The sequence below is a fragment of the Mustela putorius genome, unplaced genomic scaffold (assembly GCF_011764305.1).
Source record: "Mustela putorius furo isolate JIRA1106 unplaced genomic scaffold, ASM1176430v1.1 tig00000242_pilon_pilon_pilon, whole genome shotgun sequence".
NCBI classification, from domain to species: Eukaryota; Metazoa; Chordata; class Mammalia; order Carnivora; family Mustelidae; genus Mustela; species Mustela putorius.
In genome coordinates this window covers 8621655-8647890 of record NW_025421325.1, presented here as the reverse complement: position 1 = coordinate 8647890, position 26236 = coordinate 8621655, and the positions used below count along the sequence as shown (strand labels likewise).

The following is a 26236-nucleotide window of genomic DNA, read 5'->3' as shown; positions in this document are numbered from 1 at the left end:
TGCCAGCTTTCTGATTACTGGTGGGGAAGCAGCAGAAGAGCTTGTGGCTGGTTCCCTAGTTTTCTTACACAGTGGCCTAAGTACCTTTAACGGAAGGCATTACCTCTCTTTTTAGACCCTTCTTATATGCCTGATCTTTTATTGAATTGTTTGTGTGCCTTTGGGAGTCTTTAAGTTATCTATTCATTAGGATTTTAAGAACATCCTGATAATAGTTAAATATTATATTTATATTAATGGGTTTTTCTTAGGCATTGCCTTTCACCATTTTGGTTATTTTTGTTTTAAGCATGAACAGCCCTTAATACTTGTATCATATGATTATTCTATCAATAGTGAGATTGTTACACTGAATATGTGAAAAAATACTGGATTCTTTTTGAGTTAGAAACTATCTTAGAGAAAATCCTCTTGCCCTGTATACCAAACAGGTGAGGATAAAAGAATTAGGTGACTTCTGAGTTTCCTGAAAGAAAAGTGTGATTTTTTAACATAAAATTATGAATCATGATTTTCAGCCTTTTAAAAATTACTACTTTTCAACCTCTAATTTTGGAACTTAAAATTAATGAACATTGAGTTGGTAAACCGATACAACAAATAGTACAGTTTTTATGTTTTACTTAATAAAAATTAAGCAGAAGTCTGCATGAATATTGAACACATTTTATTTGTTTTTCAAAAAGATTTATTTGTTTATTTAGGGAGAAAGAGCACCTGTCTGCATGCGTGAGTGGGGGGAGGGGCAGAGGGAGCAGGGAGAGAGAGGAGGAGAGAAGCAGACTCCCCGCTGAGTACAGAGTCCAGTGTGGGGCTGCCCTGAGTTCACCACCTGAGCCAAAATTAAGAGCTGGTAGCTTAACTGACTAAGCCACCCAGACACTTCATTTTAAACTATTTAACATCCTTTAATCATTTAAGTAGATATAGAGAAGGTTGTCTATTTGAGCTAATTATTTTAAATTCACATTCTTTAATTAAGAAATAAAATGCCTGAGGTAAATTTCTTCAAGCCGTCAGAACTCTTCCTTCATTTTTGCAGTAATTCATTCATTAAGTAAATGGATATTATGACTAAATATATTTTAGGAGGTGTGTGTATCATTCTTCAATTGGGACTGAAATTTGTGGTTGTAAGGAGAAAAATAGTTTCATTTCTTTATATGAATATGTTATTTTGTGATACAATTATTTCTTCCAGAACGAGATGATTTTTTTTTTTTAGTTAATTAATAGATTTTGGAATTAGGGAGTACTCTAGAATTCACCTGATTCAACAGCTTCAATTTACAGACAATGATATTGAGAATCAAAGTACAGAGGAATTATCCAGGGTGGCATATTTGATCAGAATAAAGCCCTAGTCTCTCTTGTTTCATGTGTCTAGTGCTTTTCAAGCTGTAATGTGTGTTATTCTCTCAAAACCAATCTAGATGTTTAAATAGAAAGGGAGAATGGGCAGAATGCCAAAGGAAAAACATGTGAATTCCCCTTGCAGTACACCTGTTACGTTTAGGAGTTCACTTAATGGGTCTCCAGCATTTGTTCTTAAGAGACAGTGCTTCTGTGATGGGGATAATCACGCTAATTAAACTGATTTTTTGCCTTTTAGGTGAGAGTTACGTGTGTGCATCAAATGAACCATTTCGTAAAGTTGATTACACCAAAAATGTTAATCCAAACTGGTCTGTGAACATCAAGGGTGGGACAACACGAGCCTTGGCTGCTCCCTCCTCAGTGAAAAGTGAAGTGAAGGAAAGTAAAGATTTCATCAAACCCAAATTAGTGACTGTGATTCGAAGTGGAGTGAAGCCTAGAAAAGCGGTGCGGATCCTTCTAAATAAGAAGACTGCTCATTCCTTTGAACAGGTGTTGACAGACATCACCGAAGCCATTAAACTAGATTCGGGAGTGGTGAAGAGGCTCTGCACACTGGACGGAAAGCAGGTAGGAGGTTTACCAACCCCCGGCCCTCCATCTCACTGTTGAACTCCCCGTGCATAATGGTGGTTACGTATTTGACAAAGAATTTCATAGTCTGCTAGAAATTATTCAAATACTTCTACGCGAGATGTGTGTGTGTCTGTATTAGCGTGTATCTTGAAAAATGTGAGTGGCTCACCTGTGTCTTTATCCAAATACCTCAAAAGTGTATATAGAGAAATCTGTACTTCTTATGGTCACTGAAAGGGAAATGTAAATAACTTATTTTTTTTTAATTTTGTATTTAAATTCCAGTTAGCTAATACACAGTGTGATATTAGTTTCAGGTCACAGTCTAGTGATTCAGCACTTACATTTCCATCTAACACTGGGTGCTCATCGCAGGTACCTTCCTTAATCCACATCACCTATTTAACCCATCCCCCAACTCACCTCCCCTCTGGTAACCATCAGTTTGTTCTCTGTAGTTAAGAGTCTGTTTCTTGGTTTGCCTCTCTCTTATTTCCCTTTGCTTATCTGTTTTGTTTTTTAAATTCCGTATATGGGTGAAATCATACGGTATTTTGTCTTTTGCTGACCAACTTATTTTGCCTGGCATAAGCACTCTAGCTTCAACTACGTAGTTCCAAATGGCAAGATTTTATTTTTTTTTATGACTGAGTAATATTTTTATTATATATGTATTTTTATCTATATAAATATATATGCTTATATAATACACACACACATCACATTTTCTTTATCCATTCATCAGTCAATGGACACTTGGGCTATTTCCATAATTTGGCTTTTGTTGACAATGCTGCTATAAACATCCAAGTATATGTATCCCTTTGAATTAGCATTTTTGTATCCTTTGGGTAAATATCTCCTAGTACAATTGCTGGATCATAGGGTAGTTCTATTTTTAACTTTTTGAAAAAAAAAAACCTCAATGTAGTTTTCCAGAGTGGTTGCACCAATTTGCAATCCCACCAACAGTGCAAGAGAGCACCTTTTAAACCACATCCTCACCAAAACTTGCTGTTTCTTGCATTTTTTATTTTAACCATTCTGAAGGTATGAAATGATACCTCATTGTGCTTTTGATTTATATTTCCCTGATGATGACTGATGTTGAGCATCTTTTCATGTTTCATGTTTCTGTCTTCTTTGGGAAAATGTCTAGTCATGTCTTCTGCCCATGTTTTAATTGCGTTATTCATTTTTTGGATGTTAGTGAAATGTAGACTTCAGAGGGAAGCCTCTCCAACTTACATTTTCTCCTCAGAAGACTACATTTCACTAACATCCAAAAGATGTTCTCTGTTTAAGAATAATAACACCTATTGACTAGTAGAGTTATTATGGGTTTGGTAAATCACAGGAGTCAAAATTAAAGATATTTAACATTTTTAGAAAAGCCTTTCCTCCCCACCTACATATAATATGGAAAATGCCTTTCAAAAACGTACTTTTCTTTCATAAAAATGTCCATATAATTTCATAGGGCACAAGAGAGGCAATTAGCATTTCTTTTTAGTTTGTTTGTTTTTGTTGTTTATGTTTTGTTTGAGAGAGGGGTGTGTGTGTGTGTGTGTGTGTGTGGTGACTAGGATCAGAGGGAGAGGAGAGAGAATCTGAAGCAAGGTTCCACATGCAGCATAGAGGCCAAAGCAGGGCTCGATGCCATGACCCTGAAATCATGACCTGAGTTGAAATCAAGAGTCGGACACCAACTGAGCTGTCCAGGTGCCCCATTAATCAGCATTTCTGAAAAAATATACAAAAATTACACAGGAAAAGGCAAGCCAAATATATACCAAGAAATCTATATACTGGGAAATCTAATGGCTAAAGAAGAAAAATTGAGCAAATTTCAAGAATGCATGAATATAGAGTTTTGCCACAATCAGATTATTCCTAAAGAGAAAGACTTCCGAGGTATATTTTTTCCTAATTCCAATAAAGTTAAATTGTATTTACATTGTGTTAGACCTTATAGTTTCCAGCATCCAGTTTGTTTCTTCATTCCATTTTGTTTTTTCCCTATAACACACTTAATTTATTCTGAAGTGTTTAGCTCATATAGTGCTGAGAAACACTGGAGCAGCGCCTTCTGAAAAACACAGTTAAAGTACTTTTCTAATTTCATAACACTAGATCTAGTTAGTCAGTTGTTTCCTGAAACATTAACAAAATTTAAAAAATAAGTTCTAAAAATTCCAGTAGATCATAATGAGTTTATGACTTTTCTGATTAATTAATTACCTTGATGATTGGAAGGCACAACACTTCATAGCAGCCTGTCCAAGATAGGTTCACAGTATGAATGGAAGTAGACACTTTATAGATTGAGTTAATAGCACAACATAACACAAAACACCTTAAGATTAGTTCTGCAAGTATTTAAATAGAATTAAACTAAAAGATTTGGTAATTCAAACAACTAATTCTGGGTTGACACAGGAAGACAGGAAATATAGAGACAAACATTTAAGACACCTAACAAAAAGAAAACAGAAATCATAAATATGCCAAATTCAACAACCTGAATGGCATATAAACAGTAAATTCAGGTGAGATTTTAAAAATTGAGACCCAGATTTGGAAATCTCTAAATGAATATTATTCAGGGAAAATGGAAGTGAATACAGAAGTTGAACATCTAATTGAAATGGGCAATCATTGAAATTTTAATAATTATCCAAAAAATTATCTTCAGAGAAATTCTGGACTAGAAATATCAATACATAAAATTGTTAACTAAAGGGGCGCCTGGGTGGCTCAGTGGGTTAAAGCCTCTGCCATCGGCTCAGGTCATGATCTCAGGGTCCTGGGATTGAGCCCCACATCAGGCTCTCTGCTCAGCGGGGAGCCTGCTTCCTCCTCTCTCTCTCTGCCTGCCTCTCTGCCTGCTTGTAATCTCTATCGTCAAATAAATTTAAAAAAAAAAGTCTTTAAAAAAAATGTTAACTAAAGCACAAGCAACCTCAGATTATCCACATGTTGAAGAAGACTGTACTGTTAAGAACAGGAACTAAAGGACGGTTTACTGTTAAGAAACCGGTTTATACATGGGATCTAGAGGGTAAAGCATAATGGCATACAGAATCCCAGAAAGGTTACAAAGGCATTTGACAAAATACAAAGCTGACATTCAGTTAAAGATTTAGTAACAAATTGAGGGTGAATTCTCTAATACACTTCAAAGAAATACTATCTGAAACAAAAAGCCAATGTATTGGCGTAAACAAATACAACACGGGAAGTTATTATCTATAGCAGGTATGGGATAATCGCCTGACAGCACCAGCATTCAACATTCTTCTACATATTCTCCCTGATTTTTATTTATAGTTTTATTGCAATTTCAATAAGAATCTAAATGAGATTTTTGGGAGAATGAATACCTAAGTGATTTCAAAAACTAATCTGGAAAAAGAGGGAGAAAATTTGGAAATCATGATTAATGGGCTTTTACACTACCAGATATTAAATCATCCTCCTCATACTATAGCAAAAATAAATTCCAGGTGTTTTAAAAATATAGATGTCAAATGAAACAAAAGAAGTAGAAGAAAATATATCAATAGTTGGGTTGAAATGGGAGAGGATTTTCTAAGCATAAAAATTGTGCAAAATCACAAGGGGAGAGGTTGGTTGGATAACATACAAAATAAAAACTTCTGGGTATCATAAGCAAGGCTTATGTCTTTTATATTGAGTTATAGTAGTTTAATATTTTTTAAAAAACACTGTAATGCCAAGGTGAATAAAAGATGACACAATTTGAAAAGATAGAATTGGAAATACAAAGTATAAAAAATGTTCAATGTCTAAAAAAATGAATGAAATCAATGTGATGGTGCTTTTGATGTTTAAAATGGACAGATTTAAAAAAATGTTTATTATTTTTGGATCTGCAGTGAATTGACATTTTCAAAGAAAGATGGACGTATAAATTTCTTAATCTTTTTGGAAAGCAATTTGTTTTGTACAACTATCCAAATGTTCTTACTATTTGAACTTGTAAACTAACTTCTAGGAATTTATCCAAAATCATCTAAGATGCAAACATAATTGTGCATAAGAATTTTCATTTCAGCAATAAGAGCAAAAGATTGAAAACAACTTAAAATCCCTAATATAGAAAACATCTAAATGATATTACCATAGAATATAGTAGTGGCCACTGAAAATTATAGTTGGGGGATGTTTGAAGACCTGGGAAGATGTTGAGTGGAAAAATCAAGAAAAACAACTCTGTAGTATGTTTTCAATTTTGAGTTAAAAAAGAGAAGTAGAGGAAGTTTTTTTTTTTAAACTACTTCAGAAGGAAACACAATTATAGTTGCCATCAGAAATCCAGTATTTGCTGTTCTGATTTCTACTTTCTCATGTCCGCTTAGAAGCAAAAAATAAACACTGAGAAGGAAAAAAACTGATTCCGATCAGTTGTAAAGAGTAAAACATTATGAGTTAATCTTTGAAATTTAGCATGTGGCAATAAAGTGTTGCAGGAATCACTTTGCCACTATTCCTGTTTAATAGAGCTTACAACATTATTTCCCATGTGCAAAGAAAAGAGATCTCTTCAAACTTTCAAACAAAATATTTCTTTGGAAAAATTGTAGCTTTTACTTTTGCTAGACACAACTTTGGATGTTATATTTTTAGAGGGCCAGGTATCCTTAAAAGCTATAGTGTTCTTGCCATGCTGATAAAACATTGGACTTGCAATTTAAAACTTGAAGTCTGAATTTTTGATTGGTATGTGTTATAATGAGAACATTTGTTTCTTGCTTTGAAATAGCATAAGAAAATTGTCTTATGTTTAAGATTAACGTAAACCTTTAAACGGGCCGTGTTCATTTTGATTTTGTTTTGTAAAATCATTTTTTTTTTATGGCTTGTAAAATGATCTGTTCTCTGAAGAGAGAGGCAGTTCATCATGAATAGTCACTGATCTCATCCTGACACCTCCTAGGGTCTTAAGGGGCCTTGGTTATCTTTTATGGACTTGAGAGCTTCCCTAATTAAAGTGTCCTGTGCCAGTAGCATTTATGTTGTTAAAACAATGTCCCTTGAACTTCTCTTCATCAAAATGGATGATCACATCTTCCTGGTTGTATTGAATTCATTTACAAGGTCTGACTTAATTAGAACAACTAACTCATGCATTTTCTATCTCTTTATAAATCACTTCAACTTGTGTTGTTGAAATTTTAGAGTTTTATCCATGTTAAGTCTTGGGTTTTCTTTAGTGTAGAGCAGTGGTTCTCAACTGAGTACCATTTCACCTCTAGGGGACATTTAGCAGTGTCTGGAATCTTTTCCTTTTTTTAAAAAAATTTTATTATTGAAGTACAGTTAACATACAAGATTATATTCATTTCAGGTGTACAGCATAGTGACTTGACAGTTCTCTACATTACACAGTACTCACTGCAGTAAGTGGTTACCATCTGTCCCTCATACAGTGGAGTCTTTATTTTGATGCCATGACTGGGGATGGAGAGCCTACTACCATGTAGTAGGTAGAGGCCAGGAATGCTGCTGTCCATCCTCTGGTGCACAGAACAGACACAGCATAATTCTTGGGGCCCAAAGGGTCAATAGTGTTAAGATTCAGAAATTGTGGTGTCAAGTAAGTGAAGTGATTCCAAAAGGAATTCTTCTTTGAATGTTAACTTTGTTACCATTTAGGCCACATGCTAAACTTTATTTCAAAACTTAGAGCTGTTCACTTAGCCTGTCTGTCTAGTTCTTACCTGGTTGAGACAGGTGTGTCAGCATGTCATGGTTTATAGTCTTTGTTGTCCTAGCTTTCAAACTATTTGTCTTTGTTGTATGACGCTAACATACAGTTGGGCAGGACACCTTATAGGGGATTAAATAAAGATGTCCCAAGTGGTTTTTACATGTATTTAAAGAAGTCTAAGAAAGCATGATTTAATCTTGTAGGATTTTAAGTATTTACTACTTAAAAGTGATGCTATGGTTATCAATTTTTTTTTAAAAATGCACAATCTATGTACTTACAGATGAAATGGCTAGGAAATAATCTGTAAAAAGAAGTCATGACTATTCCTAAGTAGTTTTTTTTAACTTACAATTAATTTAGATTAAATGCTTTTCTTTTTTAAATAAGATCTTGAATCTTTAAGTTAAAGGAATTGAATAGGAGAAGGAGGTTTACTTTTAAAATTTTTCGAAGGAGTTACTTACTTATAATAAACTGCAGCAGGGGAGTTCTTTTAAAACTGTCTTTATTCTGTTACGAGAATAAAAGATCCAAATATAGCTTTTGTCCACATGTGTAAAAAATTCTAACTTTTAGCTTTCCCAGAAACAGCAGAGTTTTAACATAAAAGAAACACATTTAGTAGAATTTTGGAACAAGTTGATTCTTGTCATGGGCAGAGGCAAAACAGACTCAGAAATTGCTAGCAGTTGATGCTTGGGGGTAAAATACTTCCAGATTTTGGGACCACTGCCAATCTTAAGTTACCTACATGCAGTGGGATCCTCCTTGGGGATCATTGGAGGGCCTTCATTTTATCAATCAATGTTTATGAAGGTTTCCATCCTCACTTTTTCAAAAGTTTAATTATTTCACGGGTGCCATAATATAAATAACTTATTTTTATATCTTTTCTGGCAGCACAGTTTGTAGTGAAGTTTCTTTTCTTTGTAGTGACCTGATCATTCTTAGTTAAAGCAATCTCTTCTCAGAAATTGTTACATAAAAATCAAATAATTGATATCTATTTTTGAGTATTTTTTTATGTTTCATTTAATCCTGATATAATTTTTCCTTGACGTGGAAGAGGACAGAGTTTGGTTTTAATTCTCATACTGCACCCAATGCTTGCATTTTGTTTTTGTAGATAATAGAGGTCCAGCTGACTGTGTTTTTTCTTATTAGATACATTTATACCTCTACAGTGTGGGTAGACCCGATCTGTCTCAGGCAATGGAAAATGTATCCCAATCAGGAATCAACAGAGTAAGAGTAACTAGTGGGATTTTTCAGTGCTTCAGGAAGTTCAGGGAGAAAATACTCATTTGTTCTTTGATCACTAACCTTAATCTTGGGTTTTGATCTAATGAACACCTCTTTTCAAAGAGTGGTCTAGAAAGTGGGAAGAAAGAAGGAAACACTTAGATATCCCTCTTATTTTTTTGTCAAAGTAAAATTTCTGTTTTGCCATTCTGGTGTCCATTGTATAAACAGTTTCTCTTGAATTTAAATAATATTTTCTCCTTTTTAATGGGAAACTGGAGTAAACACCAGAATTCTGTTAGTAGTTACTGCAGTTGCAAATTAGGAGAAGAGATGTTTAAGAAAAACAATTTAACTTGTAATGAATTATGCAATGTAAAGTGTAGCTGAGATAAAAATGACATCACGGCAAACTGTTTTGTTTCCTTATATATCCTTTGATGTCTAAACTGGAGTCATGTTTGGATCATAAAATTGTATTAAATTCACTTCATTTTTATTAAAATGTATTTTTCAGTGATTATAATGATGATTAAAAATACAGTTTGTTACATATGTATTTTACAATGCTTAGAATAATACCTCACAGCTTAATTAGCTAAAAAGCTAGTAGCTTACTACGCCAGGCATCAGTGCTTTATATTAGTCTTCTCTGCTAATCCTCACAACAACCTTAGGAGTTAGGTATTACAATTCCCATTTTACATTGGAGAAACTAAAACAGAAATAAAAGTAAGCTATTCAAAATCATGCACAGCTGGTGGTGGAGCTGGAATTCGTACCCAGCAAGTGTGTTCCAGCCCCTCCCCCCACCAACACACTTCACAGTTGTGCTGTAAGTCTTCTCAAGTCAGGCTCTGTGAAAGGCTTTAGCTATAAAGATGGAGGGATAAGACAGCTAATGGGCTAATCAGGTTATTTCAGATTTTTTGTTTTTGTTTTAGAGCGATGCACTTTTACCTGGGGTTCATCTACAGTCTTTGTAATTATACATTGTGAGGCAAAATTATCCTTTAAGTAGAATCTGCAAAATGAAAAGAACAGGTTAAGGAGTAATTATATGTTTGACAAAAAAATGACTTCTAGAGTTTCTTATAGATTTAATTTTTTTAAATTTAAAAATACGATTACTGAAAGTCTAGAAAATATAGGAAATTCAAATGTACAGTCCTTCCATTTTAACACTATTTTTAATATAATTAAGGATCCCTATCCATATTTTTATATACATTTTTTTTTCTTTTAAGAGGAAATTACCCCCCAAGTAAAATCAGCACATTCTTATTGGAAAATCCAAATGTTGGGGAGGAAAAAATTTTCTCTATCCTTTAATATTCTTCTGGCTGGCTTCAGAATCAAATAGACATGAGACAAATTAACAGGAGAAAATCATGTTTAATTTTGTACATACAGGGAATCCACATAAACATGAGGTTCCAGGATGGACCTAGAGGATAGAATGCTAAATGAAAGAAGTCAGGAAACACAAATACCATACGATTTCATTTATATGTGGATTTTAAGAAACAACACAAAGAAGAAAACAAAAACAAAACCAGACTTTTAAATATAGAGAATAAACCTGATGGTTGCTAGAGGGAACGTGGTTGGGGAGAGAGATGCGATAGATAAAGGAGATCAAGAATACACTGATCTTGATGAGCACTGAATAATGTATAGAATTTTTGAATCACTGTCTTGTACACCAGAAGCTAATATAACACTGTGTTAATTACACTTCAAGTAAAAAAATTACCTTTCCTCCTCACCCTCCCCCCCCCAAAAAAACCACTGATCTATGGGGATGGGGTGAGAATCCTAGTTATTTTTGAGGATGTCATTGCTAGTGGGATGGGTGTAAATGAGCCTGCTGTGGTGTTAGAAATGCTCTTTAGTTTGATCTGAGTGGTAGTTACTGAGGGATACACAAATGAAAATATTTATCAAGTTGTTTGCTTAATATTTGTGTACTTTACTGTATGTAAATTATACCTCAATTACAAAAAGGGAGAAAAAAATGTGAGATTCCAAAGACAGGCAACATGAGGTATACATGTCATTCTGGACTAAGAAGGAACTAGGAGTCAAAGGGAAGTAAGGGAATTCACAGGAAGAAAGGAAGGAATAAATGCTTGATAAACAGATGTTGCTGGGCCATCCATAAACAATGGTAGAGGACTTCGGACAAATATGTCTTGCTAGTTTTTTCCCCATCTACCATAATGAGTTCATACTATACTATAGTTATTTACAGTGATAACTCCTTTCTGGAGCAGGTCCTGTGTCTAAATTTTTTAAGCAAATGGGGGAAGGTCGAAATTTCTTCTTGAGTCTTTTGCACCTGATTGTTTTCTGTTTGAAATAATCTGCAGGCCAAAGTTGTATGTTTTCAGGTGATTAATTTTGGACTCCTATACAAACAATTAAAAGAGTGCAAAGAGTGAACGTTTCTTTTCGCATTTGCCCTTATTCCCGAGCTGCACCTTATTTCCTAAAGGGAACTACTAATAGTTTTGTTAATGCAGTTTAAACACACTTGTATACATAGTTTTTACATAACATGGTTTTTATGTCTGATCAAGTATTCTGCGTTTTTCATTTATTAATCATACTTGTATATGTTGTTAGATAATCTTCATATTTCACACATAAATGACTGAATCATGTTCAAATGGCTAGACATACCATAATTTATTTAACCTATTGCTGGGCATTTGGGTTATTTCCAGTTTCTCAATCTTTTATCCTCTGATTGTTATAGATTTAACATGTTTTGGATCATTTCCGTTCCTTGGTGTAGATTCCTAGAGGTAGGTTACTGGAAGAAACTCAAGTAGTTTGGGGTTTGAGAGATACTATCAAAGCTGTAGACAAAAAATTGTCCTAGTTGGCAATGCCCCCAGCATGTGCCCCAGTATTTCTGTAGCTGGGAGACACTTTTAAAAAGACGAGACATGATAGCTGGGCCTAATGCACAAACTTAATTTGTTGCATGAAAAAATGCACATTTTGTGAAATTCACATTGTATAAATTGAAACCCACCTATCACCTCCACCTTTGCTACTTTCTGTTCTAGAAAGTAGTTTAGCAAGAAAAGCCAATTGGCCTGTTGTATAAGTTTTATACCAGAAGCAAGTGCTGATCAACTAGTCTTGAAAATGTTAAGCTCAGTAGGGAGAACTGGATTGGTTTGCTTTATAATCTTTGCCTGGATGCTTCCTGCAATATACCCATATCCCATGGGTATATTTCTGGTATTTAATGTGTTCACCTACCTTTTTGCTTTGTGATATTTTGAATCAAAATTGAGTCAAGACGATTACTTGAAATCATCAGTGATTTTTAAACTTAATTGTTGACTTTCGGTGTGTCGTGGATTTGTTTTGCTATTTTTGTAATCTATCATGAATGTCTGCTAATCACAATTTCTACCAATATTTATATATTTAAAGGGTCATTCATCATGTCTTTTGGTTAAAACAAGGACAGGTGCAAAGTCCGTATAATATTTTAGAATGTGTAGCTGATTTAGGAAATTATTTAATCCAGCCTGTTAATTATATAGATAAGAAAAAGAAATCTCTGGGGGTTCGTGATGGCTTTTGAGGGCCAGTTGGACTCTTTGATTGTTCACTTCCAAATGAAGCCTGTCTCAAAATTTTGTAAGTGATCCCAGACCACAGAACAGTTTATGAACTCTACTTTGACCTATGTTATGCTGTTCCTTTAGTTGAAAGGAGTTTTTATTTTCAGTCTTAGAGTCATTGATTTTTCTAGAGAGCAAAAGTTAAGTTTGACCATGGTCCCCCCCATTCTTAATTGAATCTAAACTAAAAGTTCCTTCACAGAGAAAGACAGTACTAATGTCTGTGTTTGCTTTTTCAGTAACCCTGTACAATTTTCTGGATTTAAAAATTAACCTCTAGCAATTTTTTAAGTAAGGAAGAACACTTCAAACAGAAAGACTAGCTTTCATGAATATTCTCTTTATGTATTTTTAGAATATTTTAATTGTAGTGTGATGCAGCTGCCAGACTCCTCGCACAAAGTGTTGGAAAGCTCTGTAGTCATTAGAGGTTCGCCTCCACAGAAATTTAATTTTTTTCAGCCTGAGGACTGTTGCTGAAGCAGTGCTTACCCAGAAAGAGCATTCTGCTTTTTCCTTACGTATTTCAGGCTCTCCCCAAGACTTGAAATAATACAAGTTTTATTTAAAATTTTCTTTGTTCTGTAATGGTTTATGGCAGGCTTCTCTAAATGTGAGCATGAAGACATTTGATTATATTTGAAAATATTGTTCTTTGTTTGCCCACATGAAAAGTCATTAAAATGCCATTTAAAATATGAGTTATGGAAGGTGTTTAAATATCTGTGAATGGGTACTTATTGAAACTGACATTAGGTTACATGGTTGTGTTTCTGAAGGATTAACTTTATTAAACACCTAGTCTGTAGTATCATTCATGTTATATATTTTCAGGGGTAAAATATGGTTGACACATGCCATTGTGAAATGGAAATTAAAAAGACAGTTTTTCTTTTCATAAAAAGCAAAAGTGGTGTAAATGGAAACTCCTGAAAGTCTCATTAGGCAACTTAATCTTGATTTTAACATTTTCACTTAATACAGTAGTCCAGATTTTTATGTGTAGATAAAAGTTTAAAACTTTTCTAGAAGTTTTAACGTAGATTTTCACTGCCAGAGGATTCCTGCCCAGGCCACACCAGTCAATGTTTTAATCACTTCTTCAACTTCTAGGATTTAAGAAGGTTGTGGTCAGTGTGTTTGTGCCCTGATGGGCTGATTATGTGCATTGAAATCAGAAAATGAAACTTGAAATTGATTTAAACATATTCATTTCTGGGGCGCTTGGTTGGCTCAGTGGGTTAAGCCTCTGCCTTCAGCTCAGGTCATGATCTCAGGGTCCTGGGATTGAGCCCTGCATCGGGCTCTCTGCTCAGCATGCTACTCTGCCTACTTGTGATGTTTCTCTCTCTCTCTCTGTCAAATAAATAAATAAAATATTTTTAAAAGAATATATTCATTTCCTATGACAGACTCACACATGAATATTGAGTGATACAAAGTTCACACTTATGTAATGAGGACTGTCATTAAAGATTTTTAATGATGGGAAAGATACCATTCTTGAGTGACAAATATTGTGGCAAAGTATTTACACAGGTCATTTAATTCTTGTGATCAGTCCGAGGTAGGCATATGGTGGTATCTCTGCAAGGAATGTTACAAAGCATATCCAAAAAACTTCTCCCCTTTGGTGTAGTTAGACATCCTGGATATGACTGTGTACTTATGCTATGCAGGCTGCCTTTGCTCCAGACATTTTTTTTGTTACTCTCAGAACTGGTTTTCAAGATTCAAAGGAAGACCAGATTTATTACTTTATAATTATTTTTAATTATTTTCCAGAATCTGTTATGGAGCATGATTATTTACTTTAGTCTTTAGACTTAGCCCTGAATAGCTTCCTAGACTTTTCCCGAAACTTCTGTTCACCTTCAAATGATGAAGAGTTCATTTATTTTCATCTATAGGCTATGTTCCTTACTACCATTTATTTTGTAACTCAAGATGTCCTAGATTTGGTCAATGAAACCTTTTGCAAGTTAGATCCTTTGTCTTCTTTACATTTTAAGCATACATAGGAGAGTAAGAAGTATAAGGAACCTTATCAGGTTCATAATTAGACTTTGTGGCAAACAAAAATGTAACAGTAATTCTGTATCCTAGTGACTGCTCAAGGTCTACTTGTTCTCAAGTACCTTCTGATGCTGTACAATCTTCCATGTGATTTCTGTTAATTGCACATTACTCCTGTATTCTGTGCAATTTTGTTTTCATCTCTATTAGTATGTTTGCCATTAAACCCCCAGAAACTAGGGCCTAGAATATATCTGAGTTGATTGGTTATTGTCCAATATAAGAGCACAATCATAGGCCATTACCCTCCCTTTTCTTACCTACAGATGTCTGCTTTCCTGGGGAAACACATTTGTTTTGATCAAATTTATTGTGTTGAATTGTATGACCCTGCAGCCTACGTGCAGAGAAATTTGTTCATTTTTTAAAAAAATATTTTATTTTTATGTAATTTCTATGCCCAATGTGGGGCTTGAGCTTACAACCCTGAGATCAAGAGTCACATGCTTTACTGACTGAACCAGCCAGGTGCCCTGAAGAAAAAGAACATTTTTCTTAAGGAGTTGTGAATATTGAGGTGTCTAGAGTTTCAGTGACCATTTTGTTCAGTGGTTCTGGACTAAAAGTCATTTTTCCACCAAGGAGATATTTGGAAAATGCTGGAGACCTATTTGGATGCTGTAACTGGAGTGGAGTAGGTTAGAGTGTGTTACTCGCATCTAATATGTAGTGGCCAGAGATGCTGCTAAATATTTTACAGTGCATAGGACATCCCTCCACAATGAAGAATGAACTGGTCCAAAATATCAATAGTGTTGAGATTAAGAGCGGTAGCCCAATTTAATGGATATAAGGAGGAATGATATGGGGGTATTGAGAGAGAAATGCTAGTGTTTTTGGAGTGGCCAGTGTAAGAGATGTAGGTAGGTGTGCATGATCAAGAATAGTTGTTTTTTTTTTTTAAGATTTTATTTATTTATTTGACAGAGATCACAAGTAGGCAGAAAGGCAGGCAGAGAGAGAGAAGGTGGGTGGGAAGTGGGCTCCCTGCTGAGCAGAGAGCCTGATGTGGGGTTTGATCCCAGGACCCTGAGATCATGACCTGAGCCGAAGGCAGAGGTTTAACCCACTGAGCCACCCAGGTGCCCAAGAATAGGCTTTCGAGGGGCCCCTGGGTGGCTCAGTGGGTTAAGCCTCTGCCTTGGGCTCAGGTCATGATCTCAGGGTCCTGGGATCAAGCTGCACATAAGGCGCTCTGCTCAGCAGGGAGCCCGCTTCCCTGCCCCCGCCCCCCCCCACCTGCCTCTCTGGCTACTTGTGATTTCTCTCCCTCTGTCAAATAAGTAAATAAAATCTTAAAAAAGAATAGGTTTTTGAAATTAAAAAGACAAGGGCAAGATCATGCACATCATACACTGCATTTCTGAAGGTTGGGAACTTCATCCACTGGGCTTTGGATTGGCACTGAAGAATTGTGAGAGGATCAGATTTGCATTTTGAAAAGTTTACTTGGAGAGTATGAAATGAGTTCAGAAAGATAATCAATCCTAAAGGATTCAGTGTCCCAGAATGTGAGAAGTTGTTTTAGATGATATTATTTCAAAGTTGTAATGTGTTTAACAGTTTCCTAAAGGATCATGGGAGGTGGTTCCTAAACTGTATTCCAGATGAGAAGCAGACATTCCTAAAGAAATTTTGGTAGTTTCAGAGGGTAAAGATTGAGTTTTAGCAGGAAATGAGAGAATGCAGTGGAGTTTTTTAAGTCCATGGACAGAAAGTATTATTTGGTTGCAGATTATAGAAAATATTCACAGTGGCTGGGAAGAAGTGGTATTTTAGTGCATTCATTCATTTTGTGCTTTTTATGCTGTCAGACTATTTCAAGTGTTTGTGGCAGGATGGATATCCGCATTGTTACTTGAAGAAATGCTGGGACGTAAGTAACCTGGCCTTTTCTTATTGTTACTGGAATTGTGGCTGCTCTTTCCCTTTTTTTTTCACAGCAGACAGCTGATATGATCTAGGTGATCTGTGACCATGAGGTAAATTTATATTTGAGAAAACCTGTTATTGCAGAATTAAACTGCTATAGTATTCTATCTCTAATAACTCACTTGTGAATGACTTAAAAATATAGTCATTGTGACATTTAGGAAACTTAAACACAAATGTGCTTCTTGGTAACAAAAGAGAAGAATAGTTTTCCTTAAAATTATTAGAGTGGCATAGAAAACAAATGGACCAGTCTTCATGAGTCAGTAATGATATGATCTATTATAATACTTTAAAAGTTTTAATAACTTTAAAAAATGTAAATTCTCCTGTGCTTTGGCTGTTGAGATGTGTTATCAGAATTATTTTGTTCAAAGTAATTTATTGAAGAAGTATCCCTACTTTAAAAGTTAAGTGTTTTGCCACTCTGGAAAACAGTATGGAGATAAAAGTTGAAAATAAAACTACTCTATCACCCAGCAATTGCACTACTAAGCATTTACCCAAAGAATACAAAAATGCTCATTTGAAGGGACACATACACTCTGATATTTATAGCAGCATTATCAACAATAGCCAAGTTATGGAAAGAGCCCAAATGTCCATCAACTAATGGATGGATGAAGAGGATGTGTGTGTGTGTGTGTGTGTGTGTGTGTGTGTGTAAAAGAATGAGATCATGCCATTTGGAAGAATGTAGATGGAGCTAGAGAGTATTATGCTAAGTGAAGAAAGTTGAGAAAGATACCATATGATTTCTTTTTTTTAAGATTTTATTTATTTGAGAGTGAAAGAGAAAGAGAGAATGATCAGGGTGAGGAGGAACAGAGGGTTAGGGAGAAGCAGACTCCCCACCAAGCAGGGAGCCCAACATGGGGCTTGATCCCAGGACCCTGAGATCATGACCCAAGCCAAAGGCAGACACTAAACTGACTAAGCCACCCAGGTGCCCCTTCAATATGATTTCACTCATATGTGAAATTTAAGAAACAAAACAGATGAACATGGGGGAAAAACCCAGGAAAACCATAGAATAGACTGTTAACAACAGAGAACAAACAGGGTTGATGGAGGAAGGTAGGTGAGGGATGGGCGAAGTAGGTGATGGGGATTAAGGAGGGTAGTAGTTGTGATGAGCACGTGTGTTACAGGGAAATGATGAAACATAAATTCTGCACCTGAAACTGAAATCACACTGTTTGTTAACTAACTGGGGTTAAAAAAAAAAAAGAAGAAGAAGAAGAAGAAAAAGAAGAAACCCACTTAAAACAAATAAACAAAAAATAAAAGTAACAGTATTGCACTGAATTTGGTTAATTTATACTCAGAAAAGTCCCTCCTTGCCCAAAATAGTAAGTGGAATATGTCATCTTTTTCTGAAGTTGTAGAACCTGTGTGGTGAAGTCCATCCCATCTTATTTTTTAATAAACAACGAATGTTTATTTACCAGGAAAATCAATAATGTTTCTTCCTAAAATCAGAATTTTCTTCTTTACTCATGGAAATAGAAATTGCTTTGAAGGAATGCCTAATCTCCATTAATGATTTGGCTTTTCATGCAGTTGTGTTTGCAGTTCTCATGCTGATATATATAGGCGAATTTAGTGACACATAAAATTCTGTGTCATATTGTGTAATGGTTCCTGGTTAATGGTTTCCTCAAACTATGTTTAAAGCAGGTTAGGCATTGATATAGTAGGGAAATGAGATAGATGATCTATAAATTATATATATATATTTAAAAATGTGTATAAAATTTCCTTGTTAAGTTGACATCTGGTCTACCAGTCTGTACTTCCTCCAGAATACTAAAGCAGAGCTGTGGTGCTCAGAAGTGCTTAATACACATTCATTGAGAGCCCTAACTGCCAGCTCATTCAGAACACAGGTAGGTGAAGTCCCTGCTTTTGAGGCACTTTTACTCGTTTGGTGAGGTAGTTGAAAACACATGCCATAATTAAACAGCGATAATAGATACTGCTCTTCAGCTAAAGGACAGAAGTAGGACCCAGAGGAATTGGGAAGCGTTCATGAAGAAATAGAACGTCAAGCGGGCTTCCACTGCAGAGACTGATTCAAAGAGACTGTTCCCACCAACCGTACACAGCAGCAAGCAAAAACAAGAGTGAACACAAATGCCAAGGGGAATGTAGTTAATATCAGGATATAGTGGAAATTGAATCTGGAGAAATTTGGAGGGGAGTAGACATAAGTTCATACAGAGGGCTACATGGAGGGAGAAGGTCAGCTGTTGATGAAGCAGCAATGGGATAAGACTGTTCTGGAGTCAGTCTGTCTCCAGACTGACGCTGAGGGGGAAGGACGGCTGTGTAGCCCATCAGGCAGCCCCCTCGGCAGTCTTGGTTTGGCCCATCGTAGTATGGCAGAAGTCAGGAGAGGGCAGAAGACATGATGCAGAAAATCCACACTGAGTGTAAGATCTGTAACTTGGACTAGGAAAATTGGAGTGTGCTAAGAGCAACACAGAATTTGAAGAGCTACTCTAGTTCCCTTTATACGATTACCAAACCACAGAGCTGGTGCCAAGCCCAACCACAGAAACCCTTCAGAGTCTTGGTTTCCTGAACAGTGTGGCAGGAGAAAAATCAGAAATGTTAAGGACCAGAAGTATGGCTTCTGCAGTCACGTGATCATTTTTTAAAGGGGGCATGGAAGCTAATTATGATGTTTGAGGTAGGAAAAAGCCTGGTACATTTTCATCTCAGAGTAAATTAAATTAACTTAATTTTATATTTCTTATTAAGCTCAATTATCCACCATATAGTATATCATTAGTTTTTGACATAGTGTTCAATGATTCATTAGTTGAATTGAATTTATTTTAAAAAGTAACCACTTCACTGTAATGTTGGGCCTAAGATAGAAACAGTGTTTTCTGTTGTTTTTTTAAATTATATATCACACATTGCTTGTGTGGAGGTTAAAAAAATTATATTTTTTGTGTAAGGAAAAATTATTTTTACCTGAGTAAAACTTAAATCTAGTTTATGTAGAAAATATCCTTATTTTGTTGTTAGGCTGATATTACCCCAGCAAATGCGACAACTATATTGTGCCTGGAGCACATTTTGTAAGATCTGTGGAAGCCTGTGAGAACATCTTGTGAGATAGTAGATGAGGTTCCCTCTTAGCCTTCATCAGGGTCCACTATCTATTTTTTTTTTTTGTAAGACTTTTATTTTTTTATTTGTCAGAGTGAGAGGGAGTGCAAGCAGGGAGAACAGGACAGGGAGAGGGAGGAGCAGGGAGCTTGATTCAGGGCTTGATCCCAGGACGTTGGGATCATGACCTGAGCCAAAGGCAGACGCTTAACCTGCTGAGCCACCCAGGTGCTCCTGGGTCTGTTATCTGGGTTGTATCCTATAACCATCCTGGGTTACCGGAGGCATTGGGTTCCAGAGTCACTGTTCCTCATCAGAAACCTTTTTATTAGAAGTAGAAATGTTTTAGGGAGTCCTAGGGAGACATTCCTAGACACTGGTCACCTAGTTGCCCTTCTCTTCCTTCTCTAGTGACTTCTACTGCCCCTCCTGGGCAGAGGTGAGCCTCCCTTTCTTGCAACTAATTCACTGAGTAGCAGTGTGGGAGTCCAGGGGGTAGGACCAGCTGCTTAATTTGTGGGGCCCAATGTAAAGTGAAAATGCATGGCTTCTTGTTCAAAAATCAAGACTTTTAAGATTCCAACATCAGAATATTAAAGCAAGCCTTAGGCTCCGTGCACCTGCACAGGTCACATGCCCGCAGAGTCAGCCCTGTGTGTAGGGTGTGGTATCCTGATCTTCTCTCAAGGTCTTGTGAGGCACAGAAGAGCTGTTTTCCACCCAGATGGAAGAAGGCACACAGGAGACTGGCTGCTGCTTCTACCTTATTCTCATACACCCCTGACCATGATCCAGAGTTAAGGAGAGTGGTAGGTAGCTCCCTCTGTGCTCAGATTGGTCTTGTTAATTAGGAGCATTGTTCCTATAGGGTTGGCTGACTTCTCCTCACATTCAAGTACTAAGCTGTAAGCTCCAAAATACAGGAGAAAATTCAAAATGTAGTAGACATTGTGGGCTATGAATCAAACTGTATGGGTAGGCTGAACTTTGCATGGGGAGCAGTGTTAGGGAAGTAGAGGCTTTGTTTTAAGAAAAAACAGCAAGATAGGAGAGCAAGATAGGAGAGATAGGGGTAGTAGAATTGTTCTTTCCACCATAGTTATTAAAGTCGTTGCAAATACTGAATAAGCAAATACTGTTCTGTTGTTCTTAGGGGTGATACAAGGTTAGGTTCCTGGGAGCCTGTGGTCACAATTTTCACAACCATTTACCACATACTCTTGTTTCATGTGTATTTTTGTTTAAAGATACCTTATTTAATATATGTATTGTTGATTAATTTACATTTCACTCACAACCAGCAGCACTGTAACTCATGTCTGAGTGAAGTGTATCTAACACATGTATTTTCTCTATAAGACATACTGCAAGCTTCTTGAACTTAGGAATGCTAGGTAGCACTTCAGCACTATGCTTGGGGACCATTTTAAGCAGAAAACCAACAAAAAGCACAAAAATACAAACACATGGGACTAAACAGACGGCAGAGAGTAAAAGAGCTGAAACAAGATGGCAAACCATCACTTCACTCAACCTCAGCTGGGAGTGTGTTTGTTGGACAACTCAAAATTTTCACCACTGTGTTCATGTCAGCAAATGACCACAAAAACAGCATTAGTGTTGATTTAGGGGCTAAAAATAAATTTTAGGAAGTAGGCAAATTTGCAAATACAGAATCTGTGGATGATGAGGATCCAATGTACTTTGAATTTGAGCTGTTCCATTACAATGAACAGGTCTGTATGGGAAAACCATCTATTAACATGGCAAAAGAGTTTACTGTTTATTTCCAGGAGATGATATTGTGGGATGTAATGATAAACCAAGGCAATGTTTTTAAAATTTGGAAGAGCTGAATCAGATAATGGGGGGGGGGGGGAGTTACTCTGTGTTGGACATTTCTAAATTAAACCTAAAATGCATATACTTATCTCTGATAAGAGAATGTGAAGTAGGTGTTGTGGGTTTGATAGCTGATTGTACTAATAACAATCATTAGGTGTCAGCTAATTATAATGTGTAGAAATAAAATGTCCAACTGATAGTAGGTTACATTAGTTTCAGTCCCTGAGTCATCTCGTGTAAACAAGGGTTGTAGCAAGGTGAGGAGATGAGAAGAATTCAGATAGGAAAAAGGCTTTGCGTGCCTTTAACAGAGGCTGATACAGCCCAAAGTATGGTCCACTCTCTATTTCGTGATTATAGGAATTTCATTAGAAAACAGAATTTAGTGAGTATTTATGATAGTGTTGAAATTTCACAAAATGAGATCACACATTTCCAAAGCATTCCTTTCTGAATTTCACTTTTGTGTTCAAAGTACATTGAGACATTCCTATGGTAGGGTCTATTGTGTGAAATAAATTCGATAAGGCAGTGCTTGATATGCAAAATAACTGAAAATGCCTGATGAAAATTTTAGTCATGTAAAAGGAGTTTGTCTTTCTGTGTGTATATGCGTGTATGCAGTGAAGGATCCTATGTCAGTGTTTTTTGTTTTATTGGTATCTTGCAGCAAAGGTTTAAAGTGTTTCCTTCCCACCCCCCCCCCACCACCACTTTTCTGCCTTCCAAAAACCCATACTGTTCTTTGCAGCCTGGTGTGCCACTGGTTTGTGGTTGTTCTTCACAGCAGTTTCCTAAAAGTGTGTTCTTTCTCTTTGAAGCCTTCCATTTCACTAAGAAGACCAGGTTAGCAACTAACCCCATTCTCCCTTTGGATACCATTTTGCCCTTTAAATGAGTACATTTTCTAAATAAATGTTTACTGACTTGTCTAAACCAAATGGTCATGTAGGACTGCTAATTATGAGGAAATCTTAAAGATAAAAATATTCATTTTTATAATGAAATGGTTGCTTGTAATGCTTTCAAACAATTTGTGGAGTCAGTTTTAGAAGATTGTTTTTCTAAATTACTATTTTTCTTCATTTCTGGAGCAGTGGTTCCAAAAAAATCAAAATCAGACTCTCTCTGTCTCTCTTTCATTCACACCCTCATTGGGGGGGCGGGGTTGGAATTTCAGGTTACATTTAGGAAAAGCTTTATTCTTGGAGATTCGTGGTGCATATTATCACCTTAGTGTATTGGAAAAGTCCTGCAGTGAAGAAATCTGTTAGAACATTTCCCAAACTGTTTGGTCATGGAAATTTATGATGCAGCAAACCCTTTTGATATCCTCTTAGACTAATGTTCCATAAAATGCTGCCCTAAAGACAAAGGATTAAATGTTACCACTTAGTCCAATATAGTAGCTTCTATCTGCTGAACGCTGGGATAAGTGAAAGTCATACAGCTGGTGACAAGGACATATCAGGATCCTCAAGAAGAGAGCAGTGTAATAATGACAAAATACAATGTGATAGCGTAAGTATAAGGTGCTGTGAAAGAATGTGAGTAAGGCACCTCACCCACACTTGGCAGGAAGCATTCGGGTTCATTCATTCATTTTGCAAAAATGACTGTCTTCTAGAATAGATGATACAACAATAAATAAGATCGGGTCTCTGTTCTCATGAAGGTTAAATTCCATTGGGGGAAGGCAGATCATAAGCAAGTAAATAATTTAACATTTTTGGTACTGAAAAAGTGCTATGAAGAAAATGAGGAATGTAGCTGAAGTTGGGTTGGTAAGAATTTGGAGTTTTCTCAGTTACGGGCACTGAGAGGACGATTGAGTCATGGAGTTTGGACTCCATCAATAGTGGGCAGTAGAAGCTGGATGAAGAAGGAAGCCAAGTCTAGAGGAATCCTATTGTAGGTAGAAGGAGTATGGTAAAGGGACTATAGGTCCAGAGATCAATGGATAGGATTGAGAGAGTTAGAAGTACAGTAAGTTTGTGGTCATGGGAGATACTTTATTCTTAAGGATTCATAAGTGGATCCCTCTGAAGTCCAAGATATGGCAGTGGTCTACAGTGGCCAAAGAACTGTGGCAGTACTGATCATAATACCACTCAGTAGAAGTACTTGGGATGGAGAGGTCATGAACCTAGGTCCAAAGCCTTTAGAGGAAGAGGGGGAATGGCAGAAATGGAAAATATAAAGTGGTGTAACTAGATGGTGAGAGACTCAAAGGAATAGAAAATTAAAAAAAAAAAAAAGGGAGAAGTGATTGGAAAAGTTGCTGCGTGCAGCGGGAGGTGCTTCCTTTCTTACTCTGAGGAGGTGGCGTGTGGGGAAGGAGCAGCCTCCAGGGGTCCTGGAATGTGGTTTCATAGATCAAACTTGGTTCCAAACAGGCTGTGAGTAATCCATGTCATTAGCACCTGGCAGACACCGAACTTCAAACCTCCTGACTCCACGTTCAGTGTACTTAACTCAGCTGCAGAGATAAAAGATTACAAAATAAAAAGTAATTGCAAATTCATCAAGCAGCCAAATAAACACTTCTTTCATGAGTCCTCTTGATATTATATGTACTGTGAGAAGTTGTTTACATAATGAACTGGGCTTCTAGATTTTCATGCAGATAGCTTTTGAATTTTGGACATCTGATATTTGAATATTTGGTATTTGACATCTTACCCACCAAATCCCCATCTGTGACCATATTTCCCTCCCCATCCCCAATTCCGATACTTTTGTCATGTTCCTCTTGTCCCTTCCATCCTGCCTTGGTCCTGGCTAGAAGTTTTGTAGGAACCCCAAGCCTCCATCCCATCTCTGGTGACCTTTGAGAGGTCAGGTACATTGCTTCAGATACATTTTCCTTGGCGTCTTTGTGAGAGAGAACTGGTGCTAGAGTGCTTTACTTTAGAAATTAAGTAAAAGGTTTGGTAGTTGGACAGAACCAAATTTGAAAGCTGGAGCCACTCTTCATGGATGGTTTGACCTTCATCAACGTAATTATTAACCTTATTGTTCTCTTTTCTAAATGTGAACAAAATAAGATTGATGCTTAAGTATGTAGCACAGGGCTAACACATGGTACTTGACTCTCAAACTGTTGTGGTTCTCATTAACATCTCCATAGATTCTGGGTACCATCCTTGCAAAATGCACCTGGAGTTGACTGGACATGCTGGGGAGGAATATTTGGAATCTATTGTTCCACAAGTGTAGATTGATTCTTCACATTCTTCACTATGAACTTGACGTGTCTTAAGACCCAGTCTCACACAGACTTTAAAGCCCAGCCTAGGGGTAAAAGTGAGGCAAAATCTGGACCATAAATAGCCTGGCCTTTAATTTTGTAGGACTGCCAATTAGGGGTTCTTAACCCTGGCTACATCTCAAAATCTCCTGTGAAGCTAAAAAAAAAAAAAAAAATATATATATATATATATATATATATATATATATATATGCGCTTCATACTCCAAGAGATTGTCATTTATAGGCCTGGGATAGGGCCTGTACAAATTATTTTAAAATATACATAAAGAGGTGTATGAACAGGTAAAGTTAGAAGGTAGAATTAATAATGAAAACTCCCCCAAGCTGTTGGGATTATGTAAGGTAATACATGAAATTGTCTAGCATGTAACTGCGATTCAAACGTTCTGTCAGTTGCATAATAAATCACCCCAAACTTGATGGCATTCAAGAATATGCATTTATTTCTCACCCCAAACTTGATGGCATTCAAGAATAAGCATTTATTTCTCACCCTTTACATGTTGGCTGCAGCAGCTCTGCTGACCCCAGCTGAGCTTTGAGATAGCAGAGAAAGGGGTAGGGGGTTGGCTCAGCCCAACTTAGCCTGCAGCTTTCCTCCACCTATCTCTCATCCTTCTTCCTCCAGCAGACTAGCCCAGACCTCATGGTATATCCAAAGCACAAGAGAGCAAGTGGAAAAACACATGACCTCTTGAAGCTTAAACTCAACATTACTTCTTCCTTATTCTGTTGGCCAAAGGGAGTCACATGGCCAAGCTCTTGTGTCAGGGAGTGGTGATGTATATGCAGAGGACATGGATAAAGGGAGGGATGGAGAATGTAGGACAGTAGTGCAGTTTATGACAGAAGTCTGAAACATAAGTAAACGTTAAGTAACTGCGAGCGAAAATAAATGTCTATAAAGGACCTGCTCTACGTTAGGCTCAAGGGTAAAATGCCAAGGAAAAGTGACCAGGAATTACCCATAGTAAAGGATTAATGATCTATATTTGTTATTCTAGGAGTTAAATAGGCTTTTAGAGGCCAGGATTTTGGAAACTTACCTCCATTTGTAACTTTTTTCTCCCCATTGGAAAATTCACACAGGATTTTGAGCTTTGGAAAATTATTCATAAAATGTGACCACATGTGTTTTCCTTATTGCTTAAAGTGCCACTACATAATAAAATATGTTGTAAAATGGTGTTACTGAACCCTGAAACTACATCCTTTTCAGCTATCATCTAATTATAATGTTGCAGATACAGGGACTCTTACAGGAAGCATTGCACATTGGATTTTACACAGAGGAATTAGGTACTGTATCTGAGACTTTCATTAGGGCTACATGGAAGAAATGTGTCCCTTCCAGTTCTTTATTTGTAATGATATGTATCCTTCTTCACAGGTTCATTTTTGAGTTCAG

At 36.5% G+C, this 26236-nt stretch overlaps 1 protein-coding gene across 9 annotated transcripts in view; it reads left to right on the top strand.

Annotated features, from left to right (window-relative positions):
* DCLK2 (doublecortin like kinase 2) overlaps positions 1-26236 on the top strand; it is a 144168-nt gene that overhangs the window by 17091 nt on the left and 100841 nt on the right. For all 9 annotated transcript variants that reach the window (XR_199858.3, XM_004758034.3, XM_004758033.3 and 6 more), the window contains exon 2: positions 1613-1947. Coding sequence is in view for 8 of the 9 variants with exons in the window: in XM_004758034.3 (XP_004758091.1) it covers positions 1613-1947 (335 nt within the window). In the remaining variant the exon portion in view is untranslated. The remainder of the gene's footprint in view (positions 1-1612; positions 1948-26236) is intronic.